Below are 20642 nucleotides of genomic sequence, written 5' to 3'. Positions count from 1 at the left end.
TAAACAAACTGCTTGCACATTGATATTTAGCAGAGCTACAGTAGTGCCTCTGAATGGAACACTCTTAAGGGCATCTTGAATAGCTCCTTGACCATGATATATTTGGTCTGTTGTGAAAAGTGTTCCAAGTGCAGGAGACACATACTTAAAGAGGAGGAGTTGCCTTGTCGCCGTAGCTGCCCTACATTCCACACTCCATTACTGCAGACAATGACACGTCCATCACTTTTCTGTTTGGTGCCCTACATATTCTTTTCCTTGTGCCCGCAGGACCACTCGGAGCTGTCCATCGGAGCGGCGGCCACCATGGCCCACGAGATCGGCCACAACTTCGGGATGAGTCACGACCACGACGGCTGCTGCGTGGAGGCTACGGCGGAGCAGGGCGGCTGCGTCATGGCGGCTGCGACGGGGTGAGCCGCCGGGGATGAAAAACTACACACACTCACAACAAAGCCAGAAAAAAGGAAATAGAATGAAATTGTTAATACTTTGGCTACTGTTTGTGTCTGTGGGAGTCTTTGGAAGACAAGGAAGTCACGGTTAAGGTTTAAGAAGGTATTTGTTATTAGAGACTGTTCATCTTTCTTCATTATAATGACTGCAGCACACGAGCTTGACTTCTGAATAATCGGAGAAAAGTACACACTCCATGTTTTATTAATGTTAGTGTGAGCCGACTGTGTTTTGACAACTCTTTTTCCTCTTTTCATTTCCCCTGAATATAAAATCATAAAGTTGCGTCTTTTACCAGAGGCATTAGTCAGAATGACAAATAGCTCCTAACAGTTCCCTGTAGTGTATGGATCGGTACGCCACGCTCCGCTCCATCAAAGCATTAACTAACAACACCAGACGCCACAGTCGCAGGGAGGCAGCCTTTATAAAAGCAGGATGTGTCGTCTCCTCAGGCACCCGTTTCCCCGAGTGTTCAGCCGCTGCAGCAAGAGAGACCTGGACAGTTACTTCCAGAAGGGAGGCGGCATGTGCCTCTACAACATGCCCAACATGAAGGACCTGGTGGGGGGCAAGAAGTGCGGCAACGGCTTCGTAGAGGAGGGAGAGGAGTGCGACTGCGGGGAGCCTGATGTGAGTGGATATTGATAACTTATACCAACATGTCAAAAGTATTACAATTAGGACCGGGACTTTTTTAAATTCATTCTGATTAATTCATTACATTAGGTTTAATGTGATTAAAAATATTTATCGAAATGAATCACTCTTTACTTCAGTGGCACAGACACTTTTTCAGTTTCCTTTTTCCTGCAGATGTTGATCAGGGACGAACACCGTGTAAAGCCAAAAAACATTTTACTGTCAAACTTGTTTATTCGCACAGTTAAGGCGACATAAACGGGGGTTTAAAAAGATCATTCTCAGATGTCTTGGGGCAGGAAGGACAAAATAAATCAAACCGTTTTTGTCTTTGAAATGATCACACAGCCTCACATCTCCACTTCAAATAAGTTTAAATGTTGGAAAATCGAAAATATACCTCTAAGAAAGAAATACAACCCCTAAATAAATGATGCTTAAATGCGATTAATTACAAGGGCCATAATTAACTTGATTATAAAATGTAATAGAGTCTCACCACCATTAACAATATGTCGGAGTGAAGCTCCTCGGTCCAAAGGAATAGTTTTCTTGCAGCAGTCTCTGTTGGCTCTGTTGAAATACATAAATACTCATGTATAAAAATCACATATTTATATATTCTCCATTGAGACCTGGGAATTCTCTTTGGGGAAGTCTTTTTAGTCGGTCCTCTCTGATTGGTTCCTGCATGTGCTCCATTACCACAACCTTCAAGGCTGTAGCAACTCCCATTTGTACTGCACAGCCTGTATATACTCTGCCAGTCTGTTTAGTTTTGTCCTGATGTGTCCATGTAAATATTAGTCTGTATATTTTCACTGAAAGTTCCACACCTTAAAGGTGTGAGATAACTGAACCAGTTCATTGCCAGGTGTGGGAGCTTTTTCTAATATACTCTGACTTGAGAGAAAGAGAGAGCAGAATGTGTGCATGTGCTTTGCTCGTCATTATACAAACGATTAGTACCACAAATTGATTGGCTGGTCAAATGAAGCTGAACACACCACATGATATCTCTATTCAGACAATCTCAGATCTTATCACTAAAGACACTCGAAGGTCTGCTGACAGATCCATGCCCCCCGTCAGAGGCTTATCCACAGCAGAGGTTTGTAGAGCAGCTGGACTCATTGAGCTTTTGCACAAAGGCTTTACCACTCACTGAGCGGATTTGTTTTACAAAGTGATGTGTCAAAAGACGCCACACTGTGCTGTCCAATGCATATGGTACATTACTGAGACATTCGGACCACACTGTTATAGGATGGAAGCGTGGGAATATGAGCATAAAAGTCAGATGTCATCAGATTGAATTGCTCTGAAATCCTCCTCTGCAGATTTGGTAAAGTGAAATAAAGCTCAAAACAAAACAAAAAAAGGATTTTTGTTGCTTCTCTGTTGCTGACTTCCTGCCTTTGTGTTCTCAGGCATGTCAAATTCACTTGTCTCAAATACACACCAATTCCCCTCTATGAAATAAAACAGGCTCATCTTCCAAAGCCGTACGAGTGTTGGCGCTCGGGTTAAGCAAACCTTCGAGTTCAAGCGGAAACGCAAATTGAAAACAGTGGAAGCAAATTGGCGTCTGACAGGTGTTTCTTGTTTGTTATGACTCTTCACTGGTGCTGACAGACAAGAGCTGACAAGCCACCTGCTCCGGCATCGCAAATGAGTCCGCAGCCTCGTGGTCTCACGTCACACCTGGAACGCACTCTGAATGAACATTACACAGCGCCTTAATGTCACGGTTTTCAGGCTGAGGGGGAAAGGAAGCTGGATGCTCTGATGGAAGAGAAAAGTCCAAAACACTTTCTTGTTGCTGATTTGATCCGTCTCTGTTTTAGGAATGCACCAATGACTGCTGCAATGCCAACAACTGCACCCTGAAAGAGGAGGCTCAGTGCGCCCATGGGGTCTGCTGCGAGGGCTGCAAGGTAATACCTATGACTGCAAGTGCATTTGCAAATCGACATCTCAATTACCCGATCACAAAGGCTACACTTATAACCCTATAGTTCCAGAGCCTCTATATTAACAGCAGCACATACACACACATGCGCCGCTCAGCTCACGTCACTCATCACCTCCGTGGCGACAGCGCACACACACTTCGCTCTTTGATTTCCTCTCATCTCCTTCAGATGGGACATGTAACGGTGAACACAGCTCCCATTGTGCTCCTCTGCCACTTGGCGCTCTCTGACGTGCTCCGCCTTTGTTCTATCCACTCACTGTTCAAATGTTTCACCTCCGTCTCGCAGAGAACAGCAGCCGCACTGACGGCAAGAGGCGCAGTGAGCCGCATGTGTTGGCACGCAGCACATGGTTTAATCTGGCATCAAGTGTTTTCAAACATTTTAGATCAAACATTTAGCAACACCGTAGTATAAAATTGATCGAGATGGGCAAAATGTGATGAACCGTGTTCGTATTTCAAAGTATTTACTTTGCTCTTTTTCGTAAAACAAATGGGCAAAGTGAGGTATTATTTCCTTGCCATTGTTACTTATGTATTTTGTCAGTTCTTTATCATATCAAAGCCTATAATGGTCCATGTGTGTGTTTGGTGTCAGCTAAAGCAGGCTGGGACCATGTGCCGTGGTCCTGCAGGAGCCTGTGATCTCCCAGAGTACTGCACCGGGGCGTCCCCATACTGCCCCGCCAACGTGTACCTCCTGGATGGGTCGTCCTGTCAGTACGGTCTGGCCTACTGCTACAACGGCATGTGCCTGACGCACGAGCAGCAGTGTCTGCAGCTCTGGGGATATGGTAAGACCCTTTACTTCTTCGAATTATTAATAGTAATAGTAGTAGTAATATTATTATTGTTGTTGTTATTATTATTATTATCTACTGCACTGTCATCACATCAAATAGAGGAGGACAATAGTAAAGAAAAGATGATTTGGAGGTCTGACATGTGTGTTGAAGAGCTCCTTGTCCTTAGCTGTAGCCCAGTGCGTCCCTGGAGCGAATGCAGATAAAGCTGCAGATGTTGATGAGCCTGTGGAGGCGGGGGTGCTTGTTGCCGTGGCTGATTAATTCACTGGAGCTGGGAATAGTCAGTCACAATAGACGTCCATCAAAGACTAGAGTGCTTCTGCTGCCTCTGTGTGAAGTGAAAGTTCCACTTAAATCTCTGACAATGTTAGCTCTGAAGCGGCACAGAACAAACTACATGTTGACTTTGAATAAGCGCCGGCGCTGTATGCGATGGTTTTACATAACTGATGTGAGGAGAGCGGTAGACCCTTGTTTCATCTGTCCTGATATAAAGAGAGCAGGGCAGACATGGGGAGTGTGCAGATCCACAAATACAAAGCATTATTTACATGGCCATATTGTGCAAAAACAGAATGATTCATACTTGTAGAACTGTGACTGGAATACATATATTGAACACTGCGATGGAGACATCATTTTCACTCCGACTTCTTTATCTTCATTTTTGTGTCAGAGGCACAGAGTTTACCACCACTGGCTCGGGGCTATAGAGCATGACCGTTTTACACTGAACACGAAATGAACACGTGCACAAAGCCCACACCTGTTGCTCATGTTTTCTACTGTGCTATAGTGCAGCAGTCTGGTGAGGGGGGATTTCAATGTTCTCCATACAGCTTCTTCTCTTTTAGAGTTCATTTGGTCAGACACAAGGATCCTAGTGTCTGACCAAATGAACTCTGAAAGTTATACCAGAAACAAAAGTGGACACAATGAACGTTACTTCTTTTGCTCCTAAAGGTTCTGCAATATAACAGGGCCACAGTCACAGAGAAGACTGAAATGGCTGCTCTTCCATGAAGAGGAAATATCTAGACCCGTCGTCCTTTAAAGACAGACCATCAGCCTGAACTAAGGCTGTCAGAGTGATCCTGAACTCCTCTACCAAACCAGGCCGGCAGGCAAACCTGCCGACAAAATAATTCAGTGATGAACTTCTGGCTCAAAAACCAAACAATAAACTGAGCCACAGCCCATGGCCATGAGATAAGTCAGAAAGGTCCTGCAGGAGCACTTTGAGCCTTGAGCTCAGCCGTCCTGACAGTACAGGGGCTTTGTGCTCGTACCCAGCCCCAAGATTAGCCCACCTCTCCACATGTGGGTCGAAGACATCGAGAAGATCAGGCTGAGCTCATAATGATAACGTTGTGGTGTTTTAAGAGCATAAAGGTTTGGATCACTCACATACTTACACACACATGACCAGTCGACCCAACACACCAGGCAAAAGCTAAAGGCATATTTTCTATAAAGGAACGACATAAAAGCCCAAAAGACTGTTCTCAAGACCATCATTTCCCTCACGATGTCAGAATATTTTCTGGAGCCGGCCTGGGTCCATTTTTCTGTGCGCCTGGATGTTACACGGTAGTTAGCAGCAGAGCTGGTGCTGCTCTTCGCTAATGGAAGTACGGTTGTGCTTTCAGGAGCACGGCCGGCCCACGACGCCTGCTTTGAAGACGTCAACGCTGCAGGAAATGCATTTGGAAACTGCGGAAAAGACGAACACGGCAACTATGTGAAGTGTGATAAAAGGTGAGCCATTATTAGAGTTGTGTTCAGCTGTGAGAGCAGCGGGAGCAGACCACAGAAAGATACATTTACAGACATATAGTGCAGAGACAGCGATGACTCACCCACATGTGAACGTGAACATTTTGAACAGCATAGCCTTATTATTAACTCCCCCAACAAAGGAGGGGAGTTGCTTTTTAATAGTCAACAGTGCTTCTGATCTATGCTTTAACAAGGCGGTTTTAGTATTTCAGAAGCTTTTTGGTTGTTTGGATGGCAGCTGGAAAAACAAGCCGGCTTTGTGCATGCTAACCTAATTCAATGAATGGTTTTGGTGATTGGTCATGTCTTCGTTTTTTTTTTTTTTAAGTGTACATTGCTGAAGAGCTTAAGTGATTAAGCTTTTCATTTTGAGTCAAAGACAGTCATTATGACAAATAAAAGTTCATTAAAGTGGATAAGATTGTGATCTTTCCCCAAAAGTATGTTGTTGCCCTGCTGACCATGACTGTGTTCCACCATCTGTTGTGGATAGAAGAGACATAGTTGTGCTGCTGTATGAAGCATGGCGCCTGGTGGATTATTTATACACATACAGAGTACACAGCAAGTCTCCATGGCCCCACGCCAGGGCTAATTAATGAAGTTAAATTAGCAGCTAAGCTATGTAAATGAGAGCAGGATTAAGGTAGTGTCGGCTGCCACTGCCCAAATCCATTACGGTGTCCCGGAGGAACCATTAGAGTGTTTTGGGGGCTGTGAGTCAGACAGCTGATGAAAGATATGGAAATGTCTGTTATTAAGACATGAAGCTAGTCTGCTATCTGCCCATCACATACTAATCCGCATTATCTGGGGCTCCGAGTCTGCTTGTGTATTCATATTTACCCCAAGAAAACAACACGGAAGCCTCGCTGTGCCCCACTGCTCTCCAAACATTGTCCTACTACTAAGCATTCATTTATTTAGAAGATTATATTTATTAGAGTACTTTTTAATTATAAGGATTCATAATTACAAGCTTTGCCAGTGTGATGTAGTTTCAGGTACATTCCACAATTGACCAAAGAACATCTGTGTTATAGTATGTTAAAACTGTGTCTCCTGTCAGCGACGCTAAATGTGGGAAGATCCAGTGTCACAGTGCGGCCAAGAAACCCAAAGGCACCAACGCGGTCCCCATCGACACCACCATCAGGACGGGGGGCATCGAGGTCAAGTGCAGAGGGACGTACGTCTACAGCACTCAGGACGGACAGGGCGACCTGCCAGACCCCGGCCTGGTGGTGACCGGCACCAAGTGTGGAGAGGGCAAGGTGGGTGCAGCTAGAAACTGGAAGAGTCGAAGATTTGTGCTCTTGTTCGAAGACACTGAGTATAACTTCTGATGTAATGTGTCATTCATTTGATGCAGTAGTTTTGAAAACACCAGGCCTGCATTTATTATAACACGTGGCAATTTTCTGCTGCTTCAATTCAGGCTCACAAAACACGGAGGCAACAGTGTTCAGTGTCTTGCTTAGTGACACAATGGCATGACTATGAGGGAGCAAAAATCAAACCACCAACCTCACGGGTCTCTTTTTTACTTTTTAAGTCTCTAATTTGCCCTGAGCTCATTAACCAGGAAGCGCCCATTTCGGTGGCGATTTTCAGCACCTGTCGAAGCGGAAACCAAGCCAACTGAAGCTTTGAATAAGCATCAATTTAACATTTAGCAGCATTAAAATAAGATGTGTTTGAAATGACCAAATACCTGAACAATAAATAAATAAACACATAAATAATAAGCTGTGTTTTGCAAAGCCAGATGGTGACAAAACGTTTTCCCACCTATGCACAGCCTGGGTTTATTTAGCGACACATCCATTTGCCATCGCCGGCCCGCTCCAGATGGTGCCCTTTAATGGTGTGATTCGTTTGTGTAATGACCACATCCATCGCGCTCTTTACAAACATCACGTGACCCGCGCTGATCCGGCGCTCCTGCGGGAGTGGAGGCTGTTGTCAGGAGCACAGGCATGAGTGTTGAGTGACGCCGCAGCTGCACAGAGCGAGGCTGCAGGTGGTGGAACAAGATATCTCACAATGAGGGTTTTTTTCTTCTTCTTCTTACAAACAAACAGAAGAGTCTGCTCCACTTTCACTGACGCTAAGTCACACTGGAGATTCACACTCACGGAGCCGTTGGGCTGCTGTAGTTCAACACAGGTTCAACACTGGATCTATGATTGTTTTACATTCTAGACGGTAATATTACATCTTTAATACTGTCCTTTCCCTCTTCTAACCATGTCATGTTCATCATCAAAGACATACCTGGAGCTTTACCTGTGAGTGTGTGAGTGAGTGGTGGTGGTCGGAGGGGCCGATGGCACAGATTGGTAGCCTCGCTCCTGTCAGTCTACCCCAGGGCAGCCGTGGCTACAGCACAAGTGAGTCAGTGGTGAATGAATGACAACAGTGTGGCGCTTTTAGAAGGCTTGTACAGCGCAACACAAGTGTTAGCCATTCCATTTCCAAGCAGTCCTAGCGTAGAAATCCCTTGTTTCTGATCCAAAAGTCGCCGCGCAGGGAGAATGCAAAACTCCTGCTGAATAATGGATACTGGACGGTATACTATATGAAAATAGACACGCTCAGTGCAATATGCACAGCCCCATACTCTCCAAACGCCGGGTTCCGTTTGCCGATATTGCATCCCCGCGCACCTCATTGGCGTCAGTCGGATTCTATTGTGCAGACTTCGCTAAAGGGACCGAATGGCGCAGCGTGAGTTATATATTATAAATAGGCGGTGGAGAATATTGTGTGCCATACAGCGTGATGAATTTGGAGTCATCATATTGACGGCCCATTTCTCAGTCATAAATGCAGAGCAAGCATAAAGCAGGCGGCTCTAATCATGTGACTGCATGTGCGCTGACTGCACAGCCACGCAGCCACTGACATAGAATGAATAATAATAATGGATGATGGCAATTCTAAAAATATGTTGAGTCAGAGAATGTACACTCTGTGGATAAAGGACTATAAATTGTTTATAAATTTTGTAGAAATTTGAATTTGGCAATGTAAAAATAGAAGAAAATGAAATCTATAAAGAGAAAAAAAGAGGTAAACTTGAAGGTGTAAGGTCAGCTCCAGGAGTTTTCCATCGTACCATTGGTTTTCAAAGCCGCCATCATTATTGTGTTCACATTTAAGAAAACAATTCAGGAAAACAATAACATTGTTTTACTGTTGATGGATTTTGTAGCTCTGGGTGTAACTATGGGCCTTAGGCGGGGTACACCCCAGACCTCTCCCCCTCCCCCTTGTGCTTTAGTGTCTGTGACCAGTGCACCATTGAACTCTGTTCTCTCCATGTTTGTCTTGCCACAGGTGTGCCGAGACCGCCGCTGCCAAAACGCCTCCTTCACCGAGCTGGAGACCTGCATCGCTCGCTGTCACGGCAACGGGGTAGGCACACGCTCTCCACTCCCGGCCACGACTTGCCTAATCGCATTGTCACACTGTGTCCTTGGGCAGAGGTAGCTCTGCCGTCACCGGTAAAGACGCAGCCAAACAGACGGTGGAATACGAGAGCGACTCCAGTGATGCAGTATTTACTGTAGCGGTACTCGCATGCCCGCGGCAGATAAGGCAGCAGCATGCATTGTTTATGAGGAGCTAAGACAGCGCACCGTTCTGGTCTGTAACACTTGTTCAGAGGAGATTATAGATTAAGATTATTTATCAGTGGATAAAGATTGGACTGCGCTCACAGACTCAGCAGTGATTCCATTAATATTGTTTTATCGCTCAAACATGATCCATAAAACATGACCTCAGGTTTGAATACACGGCTCCATTGATTTTTCCTTTGAATTGATCTGTGAGCTGAGCTGCAAGGGCATTAGAATGGTTTCTTATTATTTATTTTTCAAATTCTTTCTACAGTTTATCTTCTGGAAATTTAAAAGCAGCTTTTACTTTTTTAGTGTTTTTTAGTTACATCCAGGTGAACACTTCATTTATTGGTCAGTCAGGCCGTGTATAAATGATCTGATCTGGGGCTGCAGGTCTGGGTTAAGCAAACCTGTGCCCAAAGAATGAGATCAGTGAACAACCTACACATCCTGAATGAATGGATTTCTTCTTCCCTGATGGCACGGGTATATTCCGAGATGACTGTGCCAGGATTCATCGGGTTTGCACTATGACTTTCTTTTGCTCCTACACAAAGTTCTCAGCCTCAGCTGATAAGTTGATCCCACTAGTTTGATCCCAGCCAGAGCACGTTCTGTATCTGACTGAGAAAAACACTGGGCCTTGCGGTTGACTCCATCAGGCTGGTGTTTGCCAGGGAATCCCACCTTGCTCAGCTGTGAACAAATCCAAACTCATCGCTGTACGTCTGGTCAGTCAGCATCAACTACATTTGTAGAGACTTACCCATCAGCGAAGGGCGGATGTGTCGGGTTGTTGCGAGTTGTTAGCGGTTCTGTGTTACTAGTCGAACAGGGTTATGGATCACAAAACTCACCTATTTACCACTGATTGAAAAACAGCTGTCGTTTCTCCAGTGCGGCGTCCGTAGATTGTTATCGAGGGGACTTCCGCGTCTCAAGAGTGACACTGCTCACGAACAACACACGACCGCAAATAAACAAATCTGATTGCGCAGATCAATTTGAGTTTGGCAGCAAAAGTGGGCGTCCTGCCCAGCCTGATATCCACGTGTATAAAATACACAGAGGGGTAATATTCTGCACTTCCCAGGCAAGTGGGCTGACAGGCAGGTAGCCCACAGTGGAAGGTAGACTGATGGAAAAACTGTGACTCTATGGAATGGCCTGGGTATATGCCAGAGCAAGACATTTATTTATTTCAAGGAATCACGCCTTTAGATCAACCATCACTGACTATATTAGAGTTAGTCCCTGTAATCCTCTCAACACTCTGCATAGGTCTATGGAATGGCGTCTATTATGGGTCACTTAAACGAATTCTCTTACGGTGAATACTAGTTATCTAATATTAATATGTAAGGAATGTTATTCCTTATATACCCAATATGAAAACAGCTTGTGCTGTGGCTAAACAATCGTTTGTGCTGTGCTCTATTATTTTTGAGGAACACATTTTGTGGCTCCATTTTGAACCAGAATCCAACGTTAATCTGGTGATAAAGTGCACGGACAATTGTTTTAAAATCCTACTGGCAGATGTTTTTCCTCCCTATCAGTAGTTTATATTCAGTATAGTTGCCGCAGCCTCAGGATATCGCCGGGTCTACACCACTAACTTACTGATTTTCACACTTTTGCCACAGAAACACACGTCAGACTAACTCATTTATCTGGCTCTCTTTGCAAACAGTTGAGCGATATGTAAAAGTGAACAGCTCTGCTGGTCCGCCGGGAGAATAAGCAGTGTTACACAATTGGCAGTTTCCGTTAATGTCCACGGAAATAGCTTTTTGATAGCAGAGAGCTGCTGCTACGCTGACAGATGATGTTTCTGATGTGTGCAGCATAGCAGGTGAGGAAATTAAACCCTTTTTTTAAGCTTTAGGACTGACAGCTCCTCCCTCGGCCCCACGTCTTGTTTTTGCGAGACGGGGCTATTTCAGTTTGAGCAAATGTAAGCAGGTCAGGAATGAAATGGGGTTCTATTTTCAGGCTCTGGCAGTACTTTTGGGAAAAGTAGTGTAGTTTGGAAATTAAAACTTTTCTGTTTTCTACTTTTTGTCTGGCACAAGGAAACTGGTAGAGAATTGTTTTTCGTGGATTCTTCACTTGGAGCGTGTGGTTCAATGGGTCATGTTCAACATAAAACTCAAACACATTTAGCAGTTTGTGAGGAGATGCGGTATTTTGAATTTATAATAACTGGGCCAAAGATGTGTTGATTGAAACTATTGATACCATCAAAAACTATTTTTCAGCAGTGATCCTGTCCACCACCTCAATACTAGACTTCAGGCTCTGGAATGTTTTGAACATGAATGAAACCTATTCCAGCATTTTCCTGATAACAAAGTGCACGCATCGTAGAAGAAGAAACTACTAAATTAAACAGAATAACCCCAGGATTTGAGTTCTGTACTTCCTGGATACAACTACGTCATACAACTGTCGTCCACATTTTTAAAGCCCACAATCCGACATATCAGTTCTGAGCCGTTGTTTGTCCTACAGTGTGTTTATCACACTGTGCTGAAGCTGTAAACCACGCCGTGAATCAAAACTGATTTTTATGAAGTTATTACAGCTGCCAGCAGGAGGAGCCCCAGGCAAAGTCTTCACCAGCTCTTGTGCCTATATTTCATTTTTACCATTTCATTCTTACAGAAACATAATTTCAAATTATAAAGTACTACTGAGGCACCAAAATAATGTTTTAAGCCCCATATGCAGGATGTGTCCACTTACAGGGGCTAGATGCAAGTTAGCCATATTATACTCACTACTGCCACCTCAGGTCATACGTGTAGCTGCAGCTTCTATATTAAGCTCGTGCATGTCGGCAATTCAGACCCGAAATAACACCTTTTTGAGTGACAGTGCAGGATTTTAGAGGCAGTTGTGGTGAACAGGTCTGGGCTCATTCTACACATTTGGACATTGTTGGAACATGTAGGGGGAGGAAAATACTTCATTTGAACATTTTTAAACTCTGTATAGTCCTCTTTAAAGGAATAGTTCACCGTTTTTCCATACTGAGATATGTTCTTACCTGAGCTTAGACGAGTTGATACGTACCTGTCTGGTCTTTGTGCCCGTGGAAGAGCGTGGTAGCTTCCAACTTCACCCCGTTTGGAGCTATAGGAATATACTGAGAGAGGCCAATGCTAACAACATCTTTTGTCTTTTTGCGTGACTGAGCGCAATTACAAAGACCAGACAGGTACGTATCAACTCATCTAAGCTCAGGTAAGAACATATCTCAATATGGAAAAAACGGTGAACTATTCCTTTAAGTAGCACTCATTTGGTCCAAAAGTATACTGTAAAAGTAATCAGTGCAAAATGACAACTGTGGGTCTTATTGATCATTTGTAACAGTATGACAGTTTTAAAGTGTGTATACAGAGAATACTTCATTTTCCTCCTGCCATTATCGTTCATTAATGGGCAGAATCCGATGCAGGGCCTTAAATCCTGCGCTGTATATTTGCCATAACAAGATTTTCAGCGACCGTAAATATTTAAAAATCAGTTCCACAAATCCTGCAGTTAACATGTGGTTTCATCAAGAAGTTCAGCTGTAACCGGAGGTGGCCTGCTCATTTACCTCTGGACTTTTTCATTGACTTTTCCTTAACTTTTGATGCGCAGATTAGTATTTAAACATGATTAATATCTCCAGACGCCCGCCGTAATTCGCCTCTTCAAAATGAGGCAGAAACTGTTGCCATGCTCCAATTACATCCAGATGTAATTATGCCATCAGTGATTAACATATCTATTTAGCCTGTTAGCGCTCGTCGACTTGAAGGGCAAGAGTTGTTTGAAGATTCTTATCACACAGCTTAACCTTTTTTTTTTTTTATTAATAGGAAAACTATATTCATTTGGATAACATTTCTCGGAGCCGACTGCAAGTTATTTCCTAGTTTCTAATCCTGTGGTTTTGTCAAATATAAACATCAGTACTTAAGTAATGTACTGTACTTCATGAGTTTTTAAAGATCTGTACTTTACCACATTATCTCCACTACATTTGACAGATAAAATGCTTCCTACAACACTACATTTCTAAAAAGGCCAAGTAAAGAGTAAAAATTAGCAGCATATTTGGTTAAAAGCCTTTGTTTTTCAAGGATGCAGCAAACACTTCAGTACTTTAATTTTAATTTGACGGAGCAACTTTTGCTTGTGTTGAGTAAGGTTTGACCTGCAGTATCTGTACTTTTACTTCAGTAACGACCACCACTGCTTTCGTTCAGTTGTAGCAGCAGTAATAGTAGTCGTGATAGTAATGGGAGAACCTTTCATCACAGTAATAGCGCAGTATTATGAAAATAACACAATCTTTTATAACAGGGTCATTTTGGATCTAACCCAGTTATATTTTCCAGGAAACAGAGCCACACAATTCATTACTGTTCATTATCCAAAGTTAACCCGCCATTTCCGTCCAGTCACCATGTTGGGCATCAAATAACAGTGCCATAAAGTAAAGAATGTAAAAAAAACATTAACATGAGTGCTTTCTGTGTGTTTTTTTAGGTTTGCAACAGTAACGGGAACTGCCACTGTAGTCGAGGCTGGGCGCCGCCATTTTGCGAGAAGCTTGGGCTCGGAGGGAGTGTGGACAGCGGCCCCATTCAGTATGACAGTAAGTTCAAAACACACACGCTTTAGTGCTGTAAACTGCCCTTTAAGAGGAGGCCGTCATTAGCTCCAGATCAGCCTTAAACCTAATGTGCGTGGACAATAATTAGCATGGGCTGTAATGGTGTTTTAACGACGGGACATTTGCCGGCGCTGAATTGCAGCTGATAGCGGTGACGTCCGATTAAACACGGTAGATCCTTATCTACACCTGTCCCTCAGACTGGGCTAAAGGGAATGGTTCACAGATACCTGGGAAGGCATTCATTATCAATGCAGAGATTTGTTTTAGAGACGAAAAAACACCCCTACTTCCTTCACCCCTGCTATTCTAGTCCAGCTATAAACATAATTACCATTTTAAATAAACACAAAGGCGGCTCGCAGACCGTGGCCTTATTGCCATGTTTATTCATATTCTGAAGTTTTTCACGCAACATTTGACTTAATTGAAGCTAGAAACCAATTGGAAAGCTATGGCGTGGCAACTTTTGGCTGAACCTCTGTTAAAACATTATTTTGACAAGGCTAGCATAGATGCAATGCTACAACAAAGGAGTGGAGGGTCTGTGCATTCTACAAAAGTCAAAGTGCCTTTCCAGTGGAGCAGCGCATCTATAACCCTCTCTTTTCTGCGCTTCATGCCTATTTGAACTCCTCCTGAAAGTCCAGACTCAGTGAAACAAACTAAAGTTGTGGCCAAAGTGACCTCTATGTTTGATAAAGCACTCTCTGCCAGGAGCTATAGATTATAGATACATCTCTCCTGCGCTCACAATAGAGGTTCATGAGGAAAGTCCCTGGATCCTGTTTACCCATGAATGCATTCAGCTCCACAGGGTAGAAATATGACGAAGGCGGGGTTACAAAATCTGGACTCTGCAGATAATTGTGTGAATTCATTGTTTTCTCCGAGCTCGGGTGTGAATATAGATTGTGTAGGTGATGAAATGCGAGGCATGTTTGTGTACAATAAAAGTCTTACGGGAGGATGTGGATTTAATTTGTTTGGGAGCATCGATTGCGTCAGACAGTGTTGTAAATAATGAACGGTGTGTTGTGTGTGCAGGTCAGGTGGGGCTGGTGGTGGGGCTGCTCTTTGCCTTCCTGGTCCTGCTGCCCGGAGTCCTCCTGCTCTTCTATTGCTACAGGATCAAGAGCTCGTACTACCACAAGTGGCTTTCGCAGCGGGAGAAGAACAAGAGCAACAAGTAAGAGCCGCTCGTTTGTCCCATCTCGAAATGAGCTTTGTGCACTTGTAGAAGGGACTCATGGCAACAACTCAGCATTAGATTGGTTCCTGGTTCAAGCATCTCCGCAGTCCAAACAAGCGAGTTCTTCCTATTCAAAAGCAGAAGCGTATGGTGAGGCATTTTTCTCCCACAAGTGCTGAAAAGTTTGGGAGCCCCTGGTCGAGCTGCCATGGCTAACTTTTCAACAAAACAGTTTCCTGAGTTGCATTCTGCCCAAAGGCAACTACGGTGAATGTACCCAAAGTCACATGAACTCGTCACCCCTGTGTAAAACAAATATGTGGAATTTTGAAAAGTTAAGAACATTCTGAAGTGTGCGCCGTAAACCCTCCCTGGCTGCCCTCCATCACGTCCGCGGTAATGCATGTCCCCATAAAAGCCTATAAACCTGTGCGCTTCCTTTACGACCACTGTCCCATTCCTCACGACGCTCTCATAACAGCAGCCCGCTCCTCTGATTTACCCAAACGGGCTGACCTCAGCGGCGGAGGCTAAACACCGCCCGGATTTTACCGTAGCTGAGGAAATAAACGAGAAACCACATTATAAAAAAATGTGATTCTATCTGCAGCGTTTCGGAAGATCTGTCTTTTAGAGCTGGTTTGGCAGCGGGAGACGCGGTTCACTGGCGGGGCAGAGTGAGGACAGCATGGGGTACGGCTGATTAAAAGGACTACCCAGGCATTTGTGCGTCTATGGCGGCTGCAAAGTCTATTCATCAGTTAGAGAGGAATATTCACCATGTTGTGTGTCTTATCTGTATATACTGTATATTCAAATGAGCAGCAGAGGCGGGTGAAGCTACAGTGAAGTGTAGCATAGTATCAGTGTGAAGTGCATGTTTGCAGATTGGAACTTTATCTAGTGATGGGCAAAAAACCCGGCGCTCCGGAGCTTGTGTCGCTCTTCCTGAAGCAGATTGTGAAGTGTCAATTGTCTCGAAAAGTGCTTCAGTTTGCGAGTCTCGCGAGGCACTAAACCACGGATGTTTTCTGGTTCTCAGGCTATAGAAATGTAAAGCATTAGTAATAAATAAATGTGCTGTACTCACCCCATTTAAATCGCGTTCATGTGGTGAAAGTGTTTGCGCCGCTGTGGGCCAGTCACAATAAACATTTTTTCTATTCTTTACAAAGTCCAGCTTTTGACTAGATACAAAAGCCGGCATGGATGGCTGACCAGGTGAGGGCAACGTAAGGAGCGCCATCTTAAGCAAATTGTGTCTAAATTGGCTCTGACTGAATGAAATAAAAACATTACGCATTGATGCCCCGCCCACTGGAGCTCCGGGAAGCAGAGACCCACATTACCAAGAAAATAACTCTAATTTATCGGCCGATGATTGATTTGATCATCCAAACATCTATATCAGGAGGCAAGTAAGAAAACCACCACCAACTTCTCTTCCACACGATTCAGTCGCGTTTATGAGAAGTCGCAATAATAAAGTTCGTCCACAAGAGGTCAGTGTTCAAGCAGAATGAAACAGCTCTGAGACTTCGAACCTTAATGCTTCGAACCTTACCTCCCTCGCCCATCACTATCTTTATCCCATTTCTTCTTTGTGCTGCCACAATGAATAACGAGGTCTAACATGTTTATCGAACACAAAATGTCACTTTTCCTTCTCTTGGGAAAGCTAAGACAGACCGATGACAGACTGATGATCTCATTAGTGAACTCTGTGTCCTCTCGTCTCACTCAGGACCAGCGCGTCCGTGGAGAAGGGGAAGAACGGGCACCTGAACCCCGCCTTTCACCTCAAAGTGGTGGGACCCATCAACAAGGCCACCGCTCATAAGGGGGTAAGTTAATATAGAAATGTAAACTCATTGTTGCAACGCTGTGACATCACCCACATACCCTCTATTAAGACACATGCAGCAGCCATTAACTTGGACATCCACAGTGCAACATTGTACATTGATTGCTGCACACTAAAGCACAAAGTGATGCAATACCACCTCCTCTGTTTCAAGAGTCACAATTAGCCCAGTTACAACTGCACTGAACTTACATTACCACTAGTACTGTATTCTTCGTAAGACATTTTATTCTGTATTCCAGGTCCTTCTTAGATAGTTCCGTTATTCAGACAATAACATTGACAATGCATAAAAAAAGCTATGGTTCTCAACCTTTCACACCAAGTCAATAAAAGATTCAGTCAAGTACCACTAGGCCTAGATCAATATCAAATCCTGGCTTAAACGGCAATAAACCGGTTCTAAACAGAGCTGGTTATAAACATCTATGCTAATGTGGACACAATAACATTATAAGGACGCATCTCCGGAGTCTACAGAGCTCTTATGTTTGTAACAAACTTTTTAAATGATCCATTCAAACTTTGAGCTTCTATATTTAGGCAAAGATATGAATCCAATTACAAGTAGTCGCACTATATTCTGAGAAGGCGGCTTGTATTTCAGACGCCATAATAGTTTGTACAATACACAGTGATAAGAAGCGTATGGGGAGAGGACCCAGGGCAAAGTGAATGGGACTGTAGTGTATAATGGACTGACCATCAGCCTGACCTTCATATTTAATGGCCTCTTTCCTGTGGCTCATCTCGGTGTTTCACCACTTCGAGCTGCTCTCCTCCCGCGTTCACTGACCGTCCGGGCTGATTGTTTTGAACAGTTTTTTTTACAGCGACACTTCACTGGATTCTCAGGACACAGCTCTACAGAATAGGTGCAGGAACAATAGCATAAGAAAGACTAGCAAGCAGCACGTTTTATTTGGATAATGTAAGCAACACTGTAGATGAAATCACACAGTTTAAAGGCTCCAAAGGCCTAAATAATAGAGCTGTCACGCCTCCTTGTTTCCCAAAAACACGCCCACAGTAATTACCTTCGCCAACTCCAGCTACGTGAACATTATTTTAGCTGCCGCCATCACCTTGGAAAACAATGGACAGTTTGATTGAAACTTGTTCAGTAGTTGTGACATTTTTGAACCCGCCAGAGCAAACAGTGAGAGATACAGTAGCGAGTTCAAAGAGGCCATGCGTCTTAAATGCTGTTCATATATTTTGCCTGTGACTGACAACCACTTACGTACTTGACAGCTCTGTAAATTGCATTAGGACAAGTGTCAAATGAGTAATTTCTGATTCACAGACACAGAGAGGGTTCTAAACAGCGTACGCCAGAAGGAGAAGTGAGAAAGAAGCTGTAGTTCATCATCGGACCACCCTTTGCCAGTATTTATTAATAATATTGGCAAAGGCTGCTGTTATTTTAATTTTGGCAAGAACAAGATTAAGTATTTATTCCTAATTTTTCAACTACGCTATTAGACGATTGAAACATTTTCTCTAAATGCCAAAATACATGGCACGGCCTCACTTGAGATGTGTGAGAATGACCTTGGTGTTTGTTTGCTTCAGTTTTAGTGATGGTTATCTGTAAAGCAACATTGTAATCTTTGATTAAAATGATAGGCCGATGTCTCAAGATTTGTGCAAGTAATTAACTTTTTTCAGACCTTTGTTCCAAAAAAAACTATTTATTCTTAATGTAGCTGGTGAAAATAATTGACATAAAAGTACAAACAAAAGCAACAAACACACGCTCATCCAGCAGAGGAGACTGTAAAATCCCATTCAGAAAGACTTCTTTCGGACAATCTGCCTTCTCAGTACGTGCAGCTCACTCCTGGAACCTGATCCCAACAGAACTGAGGAACCTGACCTCACTCCACACTTTTAAAAACTCTGTGAAGTGGCTCTTGGACAGTCAGACATGTGAACACAACATGGTCTAGAGTCACCAACCACTGATACATGTCTTGCTGTGTGGAAGATTGTGGTGTTTTGTGTTTTGTCCCTTTCTGATCTTTTATCTGTGAATTTACCTATTTTTTACATATTTAATGTTGTCATTCATCATTCACTGTCTTTTTATGTCTCTGTGATGGTGTTTTTGCTGTATGTTTGTGCCTGTGTTTGTCCTGTCATGACATCAACCTGCCATGGGACTACGGATGAAAATTAGCCTACATGGCTAACTCCGGCACATTTACATGTTGAAGAAACACATGTTGATTAATGTGCACTGTCCCAATTCAAATAAAGATATCAAAAAAAATAAAAAAAATAAAAAAAAAGAATTTGGTCTAAACTTGGACTGAACACGGACTCTACATTTAAAAAAAAAAATAGAAAGTGTCATCTACTACTGCTACTATTCTAAAAAGACACTTTGGCCACATGTTATGTTGACTCAGAGCAAGAATATGTCCCTGTTGTGTGGCAACTTCGGGTACTAAGTGAAAGTTTTCGAAGCTGCAAAGTCACTATTTGCAAAATGTATGTTCTCTCTACTTTTGGTGCTAAAAAATTTGAATCGAGTCTAATCCAAGAACTGCAACATCTGAAGACGTGTAAGTGCCACCAGAAAAGGCTTGTGCACCACTTTATTCATGTGCTCCCCTGTGTGTCCCGCAGCTGCCTCACACCAGTAAAGAGCTGCTGCCTCTCAGACCGGGCCCGGTGTCTAACGGGACGCAGCCGGTGAACATCGTGCGCCCGCTCAGACCCGCCCCATCGCCGCAGGGGGCAGCCCGGGACAAGGCGAAGGCTGTGCGACCCCCTCTGCCCGCGGGTAAACCTCCAGCTGCCCCGCACAAGAGCCCCAGCACGCCCCAGAGACTCAGCCCCCCCAAGAAACCACTGCCCCTCAACCCCACCAGATCTCCACTGGTGAGTACCGAGCACACACACTACGGGGAGAGAGGAATCACTCCTGCCTTACTCTAGAGCGCGCAGGAATATTTCTGACCTGTAACATTCCTGAGTCAGGATGCTTTTTGCAGGTATAACACATCTTTATCACCATGGTACACTTTGTTGGGTAAAAAATGCAGCATTGATCTAAAACAACTGAAACAAAATATCAATCATAATGTCCCCTGTACAGACCGGTAGAGCTCCAAGCCGCTTTAACACCAAGATAAGACAGTGACTTTAAATGGGTTCGATGGTACTCTTAACTAGAGCAGTAGAGGACGGGTCAAGGTGAAGGTGGGCTGTGAACACACTGCTACCGACAGCGGATCATAAAACCAGGAAACTAGCATTGCATAGACAGAAACTGTATCATTGAATTACGCTGAGTAAATTAAAGCTGTCAAGTAAGATTAATGAAAACTGTCAGAATGAGTTTATGGTTTGGCAGTTTTGCGCGCTAGTATACCGTTAGTGTGATTTTATTCCTGTTGCAGAGCCAGTTTTATGCCAGTTAACATCCTTCAAACTGAGCTCTTGTGAACAGTTTCCCTCCTGTTTGCCGAGATGAGTGAGCCTGTTGCCATGTCTCAGTGTCTGCGCTGTCAGAGCGATGCACACTTTGATAGACTCAGTCAACTCCTCAATAGCTTTTCATCCATTTCAAACACGACGGGCTTTTTTATCACCGCACCCCGCTTCAGCAAA

General features: G+C 43.8%; 1 protein-coding gene across 1 annotated transcript in view; it reads left to right on the top strand.

Annotated features, from left to right (window-relative positions):
* Positions 1 to 20642, top strand: part of adam19a (ADAM metallopeptidase domain 19a) — a 140885-nt gene that overhangs the window by 117694 nt on the left and 2549 nt on the right. The window contains exons 11-21 of the mRNA XM_079580729.1: positions 271 to 413; positions 912 to 1089; positions 2946 to 3035; positions 3675 to 3870; positions 5532 to 5640; positions 6731 to 6935; positions 9004 to 9081; positions 13839 to 13947; positions 15013 to 15154; positions 16902 to 17001; positions 19656 to 19910. Coding sequence (XP_079436855.1) covers positions 271 to 413; positions 912 to 1089; positions 2946 to 3035; positions 3675 to 3870; positions 5532 to 5640; positions 6731 to 6935; positions 9004 to 9081; positions 13839 to 13947; positions 15013 to 15154; positions 16902 to 17001; positions 19656 to 19910 — 1605 coding nt within the window. The remainder of the gene's footprint in view (positions 1 to 270; positions 414 to 911; positions 1090 to 2945; positions 3036 to 3674; positions 3871 to 5531; positions 5641 to 6730; positions 6936 to 9003; positions 9082 to 13838; positions 13948 to 15012; positions 15155 to 16901; positions 17002 to 19655; positions 19911 to 20642) is intronic.

The sequence above is a fragment of the Gobius niger genome (assembly GCF_951799975.1).
Source record: "Gobius niger genome assembly, chromosome: 21".
NCBI classification, from domain to species: Eukaryota; Metazoa; Chordata; class Actinopteri; order Gobiiformes; family Gobiidae; genus Gobius; species Gobius niger.
The sequence above is the reverse complement of the archived record's forward strand: the minus strand, read 5'-3'. Positions and strand labels throughout refer to the sequence as shown.